We start from the raw sequence: 13,764 nt of genomic DNA, 5'->3' as shown, positions 1-13,764 counted from the left end.
GATGCTGCCATTTATCGAAAGTACATTCACTTAAGGGCATTTTTTACGATTAGAATAGTACGTAACACCAAAACAATTACAGAATACCTTTGTGGATACATCTTTCAAATTGTACTTGTCAACTTTCAAATACTGAAGATCAATAACACGTCGTCTAAATTAAAGATGTCAGATTCTTGTAGGATGGAATCATTAACAATCGTAATGCAACAGTCCATCGTAGCGCTGAAGAAAAGAAGTACACCAATTCACAGTTTCTGAATAAATGATTTATTTTATGTAAATAAATTGAAGCTGAGGGCACTCAAAGGGCTGCGAATATTTCTCGTAGGAATGTCACACTGTTGTCCCATAAATAACAGAATATTCGTGATTATCTGGTTTACAAAAACTTTTGCATTGTATACAAAGCCTTTTACATTTTTTCTTACTTACGAACGGTTTTGCTTTTACACATTACAGCACAGACGTCGACATCATTTGTGTGTGACATGCTAAACCGTCAACTAGTCAAGACGGCGGACACGGGTTTACATCGGACGTCGAGTCAGCTGGTGATCTAACTGGCTGTACGAAAAGAACAAGATGGGGTAATAATGAAAAATCTTTCCTTATTTATTGGCGTCATTGGCCGCTTGAGGGACTGGAGGGGTATCGCGTCGCCTGCTCCGGCCCAGAGGAACCATGGCTGCCCTTGCTCGATGGTCTGCCCTGGTTCCTGCTCTTCCCACTTTTTAATTCTTCTCATTTTTTTACGTCTGTCGTTGGTTTATTGCCTCGTCGACTTCGTCCTTTTTCCTGAGAATTTATCAACTTACCTTCGTTGCTACATTTCTTGTGATAATAGAGGGTGAGGAAATGCCAGTCGAAGGTAGAGGGTGCGTCCCCCATCGCATAACACGTCCCCGGGGACCTCCAGTTGTTTTCTGAGAAGTGGAAGCCTCTCACCATCATCCCCTTACCCCTCTCTCACTTCTACTTCCTTCTATCTCTGTTTTCTTGATTCTCGGCTACAATCGTCTCTGAGGACTCTCTCCGGCTTGACGCATGTACGATGGTGGGACCGATGAGCAGCAATCCAATCTATTAGTGGAATTCACTGAGCTTGCCTTTTTAATCAAACTGTACGAAAACCAATCTCTCTCTCTCTCTCTCTCTCTCTCTCTCTCTCTCTCTCTCTCTCTCTCTGTCTCTCTCTCTCTCGTTCCATGTCCTCTTTTTCTCTTCTGTCCATAAACTCCGAGTCTTTGACACAAGTCTAGTTTTTGAATGTGTCAGACGAAGCACAAAACTGTCCATAAAAACGACACTGACTTTATTCTTCATTTTAAGCTGTTCAGTCGAACCGTGTAACATTATGGCTTGGAGTATGGGATATATGGCTGGCAGACACTTTTAGTATTGTTTCCTGCAATGTATCCCACGATCGGGCGATAACACAAAAACAAATAATGCAAAAATGATCAGTTACATCGCTGGCTATCTATTTAACGATTTGTATTTAAGATAAGTATAAACTGCAACAGTCAAATTGGTTTTTGGCGAAGGTGCAGATAAATTCGTCACTTCTTTGGAGACAATGATCAGTGAGACATACTTAACACTACCATGACATCATCGACTATACTTTCAGCCTACCTTTAGCGGCCTCGTTATGGTAACCGTTTCGATGGTCGTCGTAGGCGCCATCTTGCTCTCCGACGGCCGTCGGGAGCTGAAACACACAGCACGTCCTTTTTCACTGGCTGATGCGGTCTTTCAACAACTGCAGACATTTGATGATTCTAGAGTATACAGTATCTGGTCAAAGGTATCCGGACATACTTACGTAAAACAGAACTGACTAATGATCATGTGTCACGAGAGTGGACCAGGCAATATAAAAGGAAGCGTCGAGTTTTCCTATCCTGTCCTCTGCCAGGCACTTAAATGTGATTTGCAGAGTATCGATGTAGATGTAGAGGAGCAGTGACAGCAGAATGGGTCGGTCAGGAGACGTCAGTGAAGTCGAACGTGGACCACAGTCACTGAATGTCACCCGAGTATCAAATCTACCTGGGACATTTCGACCCTCCTACAATGCCCAGGTCTACTGTTAGTGACGGAAAAGAAGGAACAACCACAGGTTAACCAAGATCAGGTAGATCTCGTGCACTAACAGACAGGGACACTCGAGCGTTGCCGAAGGTAGGAGTAAGAAATTGCATGAGGGCAGCGGAAGGGATATCTCGAGTTCCACGGTACTACCAATAGTCCACTTAGCACAAGGGCTGAGCACAGATGGTAAAAAAATAATGAATACAATGGTCAAGCAGATAGCTCTTCATAAACCTCACATTTGTGTAGTCAATTCTAAGCGACGCTTGAGGTGGTGTACGCCACTGGTCAGTGGATGACTGGAAACGAGTGATACCCTGTGGCATACAGGTGGAAGGGTTTGGGTTTGACGAATCACTGGAGAATGTTAACAGTCACCACGTGTTGGCAACAGTGAAGTACGGAAGAGGAGGTGGTGTTAGTTACGGCATGGGGATGGTTTTTGCGCTTAAGAAAACGCTAGATGAGGAAATATATGTACACATTTTACAGGATTGTGGAATAGTTCCGGGACGATGGTTCAAAATGGCTCTGAGCACTATGGGACTTAACATCTATGGTCATCAGTCCCCTAGGACTTAGAACTACTTAAACCTAACTAACCTAAGGACATCACACAACACCCAGCCATCACGAGGCAGAGAAAATCCCTGACCCTGCCGGGAATCGAACCCGGGAACCCGGGCGTGGGAATCCGGGACGATGACTGTATCAGCATGACACTGCACCCTGTCATGAAGCATCACTTGTGAGGCAATATTCTGTGGGCAGTCACATTCCTGAAAACTTTGGGGCGAGTTAGAGCGTCGACCTAGGTCCACGTATCAGTATCCAACATCTGGTATCGGCTATTGAAGAGAAATGGGCTGCCTTTGCTCCACAGACATTCAACACCAAATGGAGCGGTCCTGGCAGAATTCAAGCTGTTATAAAGACGAAAGGTGAGCATACTGCATATTCATATGTCCTCTAATAGGTGTCCGGATACATCTGATCAAATAATGTGTTGTATAAATTAAACATATTACATCTAATAAAGAACAAAAAATGAAATCTAATTACTGAAGGGTCTCAAGGCACCCTCCGAAATTTTAACCATATTTCCGTGGTTGAATGAGAATAAAATTCCACTTGCACTCGGCCTCGAACAAACAGTTGGTCTTGAGTTATTAAACTGAGGACCAAAATATATTTCCACGCAAAACTGTAATTCGATTGTTCATTGTCAGCAGGAAGTACCAAGAGAAACTGCCAACTGTGCTATACAACAATTTAAGACGAAATTAAATTTCGTCTCGTGCAATAAAAATGTAATCGGTCGGTCTCCCTCCAAGACGCAAGTGAAAGTAGTAAAAAATAACAGAATTAAAATAGCTTATCACTTCCAGTTATTCGAATCAGTTTTTCAGCTGCCCTAAAAATTTGACATCAACAGTGTGTCCAGTATTTCACCAAAGTCATGTTAGCCAATGTAATGCTTCTATTTTTTAGTTACGCTGGTGTGTAAAATCCATCGAATTAGACGGTAAATAACCGACAAGAAAATACAGGACTATGGCACCTCATTTAATGATATCACAGGCCATTCTAAGAAGTTTATTCATGTTGCACTCTGCCGCAGTCATGATATTCTGAGGAAACTGACGAGTTATTTAAATGGCGGATCTTCTGCTGTAGCGTCTTAATGTGTACCTGTGTGGTGCAGGGCCGGTTCTATAAGTCAGTCGGTCAAGTGGGCGGGGGGGGGGGGGGGGGGGGGGAGAATGGAATATCGCCCAACAAAATGGAAGTTGGGGGCCTCCACCGACAAACTGGTAAAATATGGTGTTGCTTAAATTAGTTTATGGTAACTGTTTTGGAGTTCAGGGCAAAAACGTGTCTACGGAATGTGTGTGCCCGGGAAAATAATACGATTTCACCCAGATGTCCGGCGATTTCGAAGTTTTTGTCTGGGATCAACAACGTAAGTGCTGGTAGACATACCCGGCTTATTTAGCTTTCTTGATTATGGTAAGTGGTACTCGTACATTAATATACATACGGTGTACGTTAATAAATAATAAGACGCTGATTTTAAGTTAAATGATATTTATTGGTTTGGTTAGTAAGCTATTTGCCGTTCTTATTCTTTTGTTAAAATGTGTTTGAAATGCATTGCAACCTATGTTGCTACATAAACATAAAAAAATGATTGAATCTGTTGAAGTAATATATTCGCTGTAAATAGTCTTCACCTGAAGATGTCAGACAGTTGCTCCGAGGAAATAATGTGGAATTTGCACAACGTGATTCGGCGGCAAACCCGTGAAGACTATTTACAACACATCCGCCGGGAAAACTTGAAGAGTCACAATATATTCGCTGATTTCTGAAGTCATTTAATCATTGTAATTTGAGACACCAGTGGGGGGGGGGGGAGGGGCTGCTATAGCCCCCCCCCCCCCTTGCCACCGCCCCTGGCTGTGTGCCTAAATCTACACATGACGGATGTCACATACATGGAAATAAGATAAACTGTCAATTTCAATCATTTGAACCGAAGAATAAAATTATTGCACCAGTTACTATAAAAAGCCGTCTGAGGAGGAGCAGTATTGTTGTACTCTACATATTCAAGATGAACAGTGGCAACATGAATTTGCGGCACCAAGTCAACCAGACCAAAAATGATTAACATGTGACGAAAACTGAGCAAAGAATGTATTTAGAATGAATATTTCCCTCGGTAGCGGAGTTTGCACCGTTTCGAAACTTCCTGATGCCAGAACAGAATTGTGTGCCGCACTAGGACTCGAACCCAGAACAGTGACTTCCAAGCGATGGTATTACGGACTAAGAGTTGAGTCCTTAAGAATGCAACAAGTTTGTTATATACATATATGCTGCCTGACAAAAAGCTGAAATTCTCTGTTACAGATAGAGCAGTCAACAGAGTGCATTAGTGCTTAGTGCTCTTACCAGGCCTGGTAGGGTATACAGGATGTTACAAAAAGGTACGGCCAAACTTTCAGGAAACATTCCTGACACACAAAGAAAGAAAATATGTTATGTGGACATGTGTCCGGAAATGCTTAATTTCCATGTTAGAGCTCATTTTATTACTTCTCTTCAAATCACATTAGTCATGGAAAGGAAACACACAGCAATAGAACGTACCAGCGTGACTTCAAACACTTTGTTACAGGAAATGTTCAAAACGTCCTCCGTTAGCGAGGATACATGCATCCACCCTCCGTCGCATGGAATCCCTGATGCGCTGATGCAGCCCTGGAGAATGGCGTATTGTATCACAGCCGTCCACAATACGAGCACGAAGAGTCTCTACATTTGGTACCGGGGTTGCGTAGACAAGAGCTTTCAAAGGCCCCCACAAATGAAAGTCAAGAGGTTTGAGGTCAGGAGAGCGTGGAGGCCATGGAATTGGTCCGCCTCTACCAATCCATCGGTCACCGAATCTGTTGTTGAGAAGCGTACGACTGAAATGTGCAGGAGCTCCATCGTGCATGAACCACATGTTGTGTCGTACTTGTAGAGGCACATGTTCTAGCAGTACAGGTAGAGTATCCCGTATAAAATCATGATAACGTGCTCCATTAAGCGTAGGTGGAAGAACAAACTAAATGAGCTCTAACATGGAAATTAAGCGTTTCCGGACACATGTCCACATAACATATTTTCTTTCTTTGTGTGTGAGGAATGTTTCCTGAAAGTTTGGCCGTACCTTTTTGTAACACCCTGTATAAGGGGGTGTGATCAGCATCAGATGATGTGAGTTATCACTGAAGGATACGAAGATGCCGTGTACCCATGTTAACAGTGTTAGCGCCTCTATTTGATTGGCTGGTGGAATAATGCATTATCCAGACTTGTGGGACATTCGGATAAGACAGTAGCCCGATGTTCGACAACATGGGCCAAAGGTGCGGTCTATGACGTCTGACCATAACAGAGGAGGAATGCTGTACTGTGCAACAAGCACACTAACTCCTTCACATCTACGCCTGCCACACAAGAACAAGTAATTGGATTCCCTGCAACATCCAGAGGCATCCCACGCCATTGGTCGGAGACAAACAGCAGCTGCAGTAAAGGATTAAATTTACATGAAAGTGACAATGTGGAAAGAAAGGGAAAGCATGGACAGGAATTCGTGACTTCCAGCAGCACAGTCCATTTTGGTAATACACTGGTGAAAGTTGAAAATCTGCGCTGGACTGGGACTCGAACCCGCATTTTCCGCTTCTCATGAGCGGTTGCCTTAACCAGTTAGACCATCTGGGCAGGGTCCTCGACCAACTCAAATTTCCAACTTATCGTCGCTGCAATGCATCGTTCCTTGTCCATTAACCCCCTACTCGCAAATTAATGATTCCCGTAGCAGTTCGGACTATATTACGAGGTGCATTCAAGTTCTAAGGCCTCCGATTTTTTTTTCTAATTAACTACTCACCCGAAATCGATGAAACTGGCGTTACTTCTCGACGTAATCGCCCTGCAGACGTACACATTTTTCACAATGCTGACGTCACGATTCCATGGCAGCGGCGAAGGCTTCTTTAGGAGTCTGTTTTGACCACTGGAAAATCGCTGGGGCAATAGCAGCACGGTTGGTGAATGTGCAGCCACGGAGAGTGTCTTTCATTGTTGGAAAAAGCCAAAAGTCACTAGGAGCCAGGTCAGGTAAGTAGGGAGCATGAGGAATCACTTCAAAGTTGTTATCATGAAGAAACTGTTGTGTAACGTTAGCTCCATGTGAGGGTGCGTTGTCTTGGTGAAACAGCACACGCGCAGCCCTTCCCGGACGTTTTTGTTGCAGTGCAGGAAGGAATTTGTTCTTCAAAACATTTTCGTAGGATGCACCTGTTACCATAGAGCCCTTTGGAACGCAATGGGTAAGGATTACGCCCTCGCTGTCCCAGAACGTGAACACCATCAATTTTTCAGCACTGGCGGTTACCCGAAATTTTTTTGGTGGCGGTGAATCTGTGTGCTTCCATTAAGCTGACTGGCGCTTTGTTTCTGGATTGAAAAATGGCATCCACGTCTCATCCATTGTCACAACCGACGAAAAGAAAGTCCCATTCGTGGTGTCATTGCGTGTCAACATTGCTCGGCAACATGCCACACGGGCAGCCGTGTGGTCGTCCGTCAGCATTCGTGGCACCCACCTGGATGACAATTTTCGCATTTTCAGGTCGTCGTGCAGGATTGTGTGCACAGAACCCACAGAAATGCCAACTCTGGATGCGATCTGTTCAACAGTCATTCGGCAATCCCCCAAAACAATTGTCTCCACTTTCTCGATCATGTCGAGAGACCAGCTTGTGCGAGCCTGAGGGTGTTTCGGTTTGTTGTCACACGATGTTCTGCCTTCATTAAACTGTCGCACCCACGAACGCACTTTCGACACATCCATAACTCCATCACCACATGTCTCCTTCAACTGTCGATGAATTTCAATTGGTTTCACACCACGCAAATTCAGAAAACTAATGACTGCATGCTGTTCAAGTAAGGAAAACGTCGCCATTTTAAGTATTTAAAACAGTTCTCATTCTCGCCGCTGGCGGTAAAATTCCATCTGCCGTACGGTGCTGCCATCTCTGGGACGTATTGACAATGAACGCGGCCTCATTTTAAAACAATGTGCATGTTTCTATCTCTTTCCAGTCCGGAGAAAAAAAATCGGAGGTCTTAGAACTTGAATGCACCTCGTAGAGCACCAACGTCATGCAGCCGCAGCCCAATTACAGAAATGGATATATTTAAGTGTTGTGTTCGCTGTCGGACATGTCCAACAAAACAGACGCCATTCAGATATATACATTAAGGGATTACCGTCCCACGCATAGGCTGCCGCTAACACAACACAGACGGCCAGGCCAAATTTGGAGCTGTGCTGTCACCAGGAAGCGAGGACTACTGGTGAATGGTGTCGCATTGTGACCGTAGGGGGGGGGGGGGGGGAAATCACGGTTCCGCACTACTGTGGATGACGATCCTCGGCGAGTATGGCGGCATCCTGCAGGAAGGTCCCTTTCTTCCAATGTTTTTGAGAGGCACAGCGATGTTACTCTTGGCATCACGGTGTTTGAAAGCCACTGAATAAAACTTGAGGTCACGGCAGGTAATGACTGAGGCAACTCTGGCAGCAAACTGCACGTCACGGACATTCTCCGTCCTTGCGTGTCACCTCTGATGCGACTGTGTCGTGGTGCTATTTTTCAAGAGGACAGTGCACGTCCGCACACGGCTCGCATGCCTATGAATTGTCTCCGACGCGGTGACGTACTCCCGTGGCTAGTAAGACTCGCAGATCTGTCCCCACTATAATGTGAGAGTGACAGGCCCGCACGTCAGCTCCATCGCAGTGCCAGTATTCGGGATATAGAGGACCAGTTAGAACTTTTTGCGTCAGTTTGCCTCAGGGGAGGATAAAACGGCCCCTCTCAAAAGAGTGGATGCATTCAGGTCAGAAGTAGAACAACGTCATATTGATAAGTGGGATCATACTGGCAACTGCTTTAGAAATTGACTCTCACACGTGTTGTTTCGCTTCCTGCACCTCTTTAGGACCCTTCAAGTTTTTGTCAGGCAGAATACACAGTACGTTCCATAAGTAATGCGACCAATTTTTTTCTGACGCCACGGTACACCACAGCGTGTTGTAACCGGCTGGAGTAAGTGCAGGGGGGGGGGGGGTGTTAGCTTCAAAACGCTCGTTGTCTCATTCGGCTGCGAGCTGCCAGAGAGTCAGGACATGCGTTTCCGTCAACCCCGTTTTGAGTTTATGTAACACGGCAGAATGGATCATTCTGTAGAGCTACGGTACGCCATCAAACGTCGCGTTAAACTTGGGAAGTCCACCACCGAAACGTTTCCATTACTTCAGCATGCCTTTGGGACTTATTGCTTCTCCAAATCACAAGTTCATTGAGGGCCGAGAGGAGATCACCGACGAACCTCGCAGTGGACGGTCATCAACCGCACGAGTTGACGAAAATGTGGCGCGTGTGTGCGATTGTTTGAACTCTGACAGACGGCTGAGCCTTCAATTGATAGCACAGACTCTAAACATGTCAAAAACAACCGTTTTCCGCATTGTGACCGAAGATTTCAACACGAGAAAGGTGTGTGGCAAACTCATCCAAAAAGTGTTGACCGACGAACACAAGCACAAGCGAGTGCTTCGGTGCCGAGAAATGTTGGAAAAATGTGAAAATGATCCTAATTTTTTTGAACTCCGTTATCACTGGTGATGAGTCGTCAATTTTTGAGTATGACCCTGAGATGAAAAGGCAGAGTTCAGAGTGGCACACCCCATCGTCGCCCCGTCGCAAGAAGGCACGCACGAGCAAGTCCAGGATCAAAACCATGCTCATTGTCTTCTTTGACGTCAGAGGCATTGTCCACCACGAATTCGTACCTACCGGGACTACAGTGAACTCAGCTTTCTACTTGGAAGTGCTTAAAAGACTGAAAAGGATGGTCGTGCGCTGCCGAAGAGACATAAAGGACACGCAGAAAGTTCACCACGACAACGCGAGTCACAGCGCCTTCACTGTCAACGACTTCCTGGCCAGGACCAAGACCACATTGGTTCCCCAGTTTCCCTACAGTGCTGACCTGGCTCCCGCTGACTTTTTTTGTGTCCTCGGTTAAAAGGAGTTATGAAAGGAAGACATTGGGACACGATTGAAAGCATCCAGGCGCGTGTTACATCATCTCTAAAGGACATTCCGGAAAAGGCATTCCAGGATTCCTTCCAGGCATGGAAACCGCCTCCAGAAGTGCATCGACGCAAGAGGGTGCTATTTTGAAAAATTTTCATTATTTGTACGAATATATTCAATAAATGATTTTTTATGAATTTGGTCGCATTACTTACGGAACGCACCTTGTATATAGCGTAACCTAGCTCCATTCAAGCAAACTAAGTCAAACTCAAAACAGATTAAATGAGTAAGACACATGAAAACATCAACAAATATCACAACACAGCAGTTCGTAAAAATCAGTTGATGGACACTGAAAACGCCAGACGAGTCCATATGAATTTGTAGTTCAAGTACATATTATTCTCGGGCAAGACGTCCGGTGCCGGCGCGAAAATTCCACATTTCGTCGGCGCAACTGACCGACATCTTCAGGTGCGGCGAACACACTGTCATAAATAAGAGGCTTCAGTCACAACCTCAGCAGTGAGAGACGAAACTGCGCTGTCGTGAAAGCGTCAAATTTCGGCGACCAATAGCACAGATACGCAGATCGGTACCGAGACAGCTGCCCCACGTGTCGGGCGATGAACACACAGCAGACCGGTACCGACTCAGCAGCGTTGCATGATTGGTGGTGGTGGTAGCGCGGGCCAAGGTAGTGTTGTCGCTGCTGGAGTACAGGTTATTCCTCATGTTCTGCTGTCCCTGTTAATGAATATCGGTAAAACTAATGTCGCACTAGATCTATCTTGCAAAGTTTTTTTTTTAATCGACGCTTTCAGCCGACACTAGGCATCACATGACGCGACGATCATCATTTGTTTGGGCTGACTACAGCTACACACTGCAAAACCAAAAAAATCTGCTGAAACACAGAGACACAAAATGCACTTAACGACTTAGACACACCCTGTATACAGTTAGCACTTTCGGCACTGACCTTCTGCAGGGCAGACAGTGAATGCAGCATACAAACCGCCGAAAGGTAAGTAAATGATATAAATTGTATGTGTTGTGACGGTTAGGCGAGAAACAAAATACGATCACTTTATCACCAAATACAAATTTCAATTTGTAACGTGTCCGGTAGAGGTATAGGCTATATAATTTAATATTTTAACTGAACAGTACCCATATCACAAGCACTGACGGTCGGCATCAAAGAAACTATTGCATACATCGCCAGTTGGATTCCTTTTTGGTTGTGTACAGACCTACATTCACTATGCGCGATCAGAGCACGTTTGCTGTCTGTTGGGAAACGACACTTAGAGATGGAATGACTAGTATGTATTTCATTCTCTATTTCGCTTTGGTAGTAGATCCAAGACAAGTGTCTCATTGTTTGACGGCTTCCGATAGTCATCCGTGTTCACAACTCGGGGAAAAACACTTCCATTAACTGCGGTGGCAGCGAAATAAATGCATAACGACACACTCCGCGAAACCTCTTTTACACTGATGAACCAAAACATTACGACCACTGGCCATGGTAGGGCTTAATGCCGCCTGGCACGTTGGAGACACGTTACCGCGATATGGAAAGTAAATAAGCAGAGCGGAGACATACGGGGAATCATTGCGGCGACGATAAGAGCCACAAATTGGGAAATCCACTTACAGAAGCTACTCTGACCTAGAGCAGATTTTTATGACCCGCCGCCTGGGAAGGAGCATCTCTCAAACTGCGAAGCTGGTCAGATTTTCGCGTGCTACTGTCTGTGGAAAGTGGCTGAAGGGCGGAGAAACCACGACTAGGTGACTGTGTTGGATGTTCACGCCTCATCGCAGATCGTGGAGGCCGGAGTTTTGTACGCTTTGTTAAGCAGGGTACGCTACGATCCGTGGCGGATCTGTCGAAAGGGTACAATGCTTGTACAGCCATGTGTTTCGTAGCACACAATTCAGCGCACATTATTGAACGCGCGGCTCCGCAGTACATGTTTCCGTGGTGACCCAACGACATCGTCGGTTAAGACTGCAGCGGGCACGGGATCATCGAGGTTTGACCGTTCATCAATGGTAACTTGTCACCCGGTCGGATGAATCACACTTCTTCTCATACCAGGGTTGTGTCCGGCGAACGGTTGCTCGAAACATGCGCCACGGCGCGGACAATGACAGGTGGGACCAGTATTACGCACGTGAGGACATTCATTTGGGCCTTCTTGGAACCTGTCGTAATCGAAGACACCGTACCGCTGTGGACTGCGTGAAATGTACTGCGGTCCGCCTGTATCAGGTCATGCTCTATATCCGCGCCACAGCGCCAGAATCGAGCTATAGTGGTTTGATTAGCACGATTGTGAACCCACACTGATGTCTTGACCATCGCCTAATCTCAACCAAATGGAACATATCTATGACGGTATCGGGCGACAGCTTCGCGTTCACGAACCATCGGCTCACAATCATGGGGAATTGCGTGACCCGTGCGTGCATATCTGGTCCCATATACCTCCGGAAATCTACAAAGGACTTAGTGAATCCAAGCTGCGGACAATCGCGCTATATTGCGTTTCTAAGGCGGAGCAACACGTCAATAAGCAGGTGGTCATAATCTTCTGGGTCATCAATGTAGAGGTGCTTCGCCTGAGCCCGTCACGATCTACGAACGGTAACGACAAATCTAGTAGCCAGTCCTAACAATGTGACTAAAGAGTGAATGGTCTGAAGAAGTGGACTTTCGTAGTTGCACTTTACAATATTTGTATTACCTTAATACCTGCTCTTGTTGGACTGCCAACTTCACGCATCAGCTTGTTAGAGCACAAGCTAAGGGAAATGAGATTGTCTGAGATTGCATTACCAAACTGGCCTTTCCAGTTCGGTGTAATGGTGTCCACACGATACCTGCGTTCCTGTATATCTTCCTTCAACGTGGATCGCATACATCGACGAAGTGCTTTTCATATCAAGTGAAGCACAAACCACAAATACCTCTTTCGGAGACATTTTCGACCCACTTCCCTGAAGTTTCCTTTCGCCACTGCGACGTAATGCCAAACTTGAGCGATTAAAACAAGATAAGTTATTGCGCGCATTGTTGTGTTGGCACTCCCTAACAAGCTATCAGGCCGAAGGGAGTGAAGCTGACACACTGTTTTGAAGCGTAAGAATCAGTTGTGGTCAGTGTTTTCTGAGGATTTTCCTGGCTGTAAGCCGTATAGCAAAGCTATCCCCAGTAACCCCCTACAAACAAATTCTTAGCTGGAGGATATAAAAACCCCATTCCCCTGGTATCCACTTGTCCACTGTAAATAAATATGCAAACCACAGTAACAGCTGAACCGATGGTTGCAGATAGCATCCTCGTCAGGCACTCTAACAACCTGCCCACCTTTTTTAAGATGTGGGTATAGACACTGGGAGTAAATGTAAAGCCAATATTCCCAAGGTCACCATTCGTTTGCTCGTAAATGTCGCTCGTTGCGTGATACACCCCCCCCCCCACCTCCCCACAAACAAATCTCTCTCTCTCTCTCTCTCTCTCTCTCTCTCTCTCTCTCTCTCTCTCTCTCACAAACACACACACACACACACACACACACACACACACAGCTGTCCTTATGTTTATTGTTCACTTGCTTCGTCTACTGCCTCTTAACGGCACATTTAATACGCGTATACATCCAGACACATGGACTTCGCAGACCCACAGCCTCTCAATTGAATAACAACAGAACATTCTGTTAAGCACCATATACGCAGGACCTCCACTTATTCAGTTAAAAGGGCACGTCACCGAGAGCGAGCGAACGAACGAGAGACCAGACCACCGCGAGCTATTGCGAAGTTATTACATCAGATGTCCATTTATAACAGCCCCGTGGACTGTATTTACGGTCTTGTTCAAATGGAAAGCATAAGCCTGCACTGTGTTTGAAGCTATACAGGGTTATTACAAATGATTGAAGCGATTTCGAAGCTCTACAATAACTTTATTATT

General features: G+C 45.5%; 2 protein-coding genes across 4 annotated transcripts in view; one reads left to right on the top strand and one right to left on the bottom strand.

The window, feature by feature from the left end:
- Positions 1-13,764, top strand: part of LOC124605116 (T-cell immunomodulatory protein) — a 450,797-nt gene that overhangs the window by 97,315 nt on the left and 339,718 nt on the right. The window lies entirely within an intron of this gene.
- Positions 1-13,764, bottom strand: part of LOC124605117 (transmembrane protein 47) — a 370,579-nt gene that overhangs the window by 261,937 nt on the left and 94,878 nt on the right. For both annotated transcript variants that reach the window (XM_047136578.1, XM_047136581.1), the window contains one exon: positions 1,639-1,714. In XM_047136578.1, coding sequence (XP_046992534.1) covers positions 1,639-1,714 — 76 coding nt within the window. The remainder of the gene's footprint in view (positions 1-1,638; positions 1,715-13,764) is intronic.

This window comes from Schistocerca americana, chromosome 3, assembly GCF_021461395.2.
Source record: "Schistocerca americana isolate TAMUIC-IGC-003095 chromosome 3, iqSchAmer2.1, whole genome shotgun sequence".
NCBI classification, from domain to species: Eukaryota; Metazoa; Arthropoda; class Insecta; order Orthoptera; family Acrididae; genus Schistocerca; species Schistocerca americana.
Note: the sequence above shows the minus strand (reverse complement) of the source record. Positions and strands in the feature narration are given on the sequence as shown.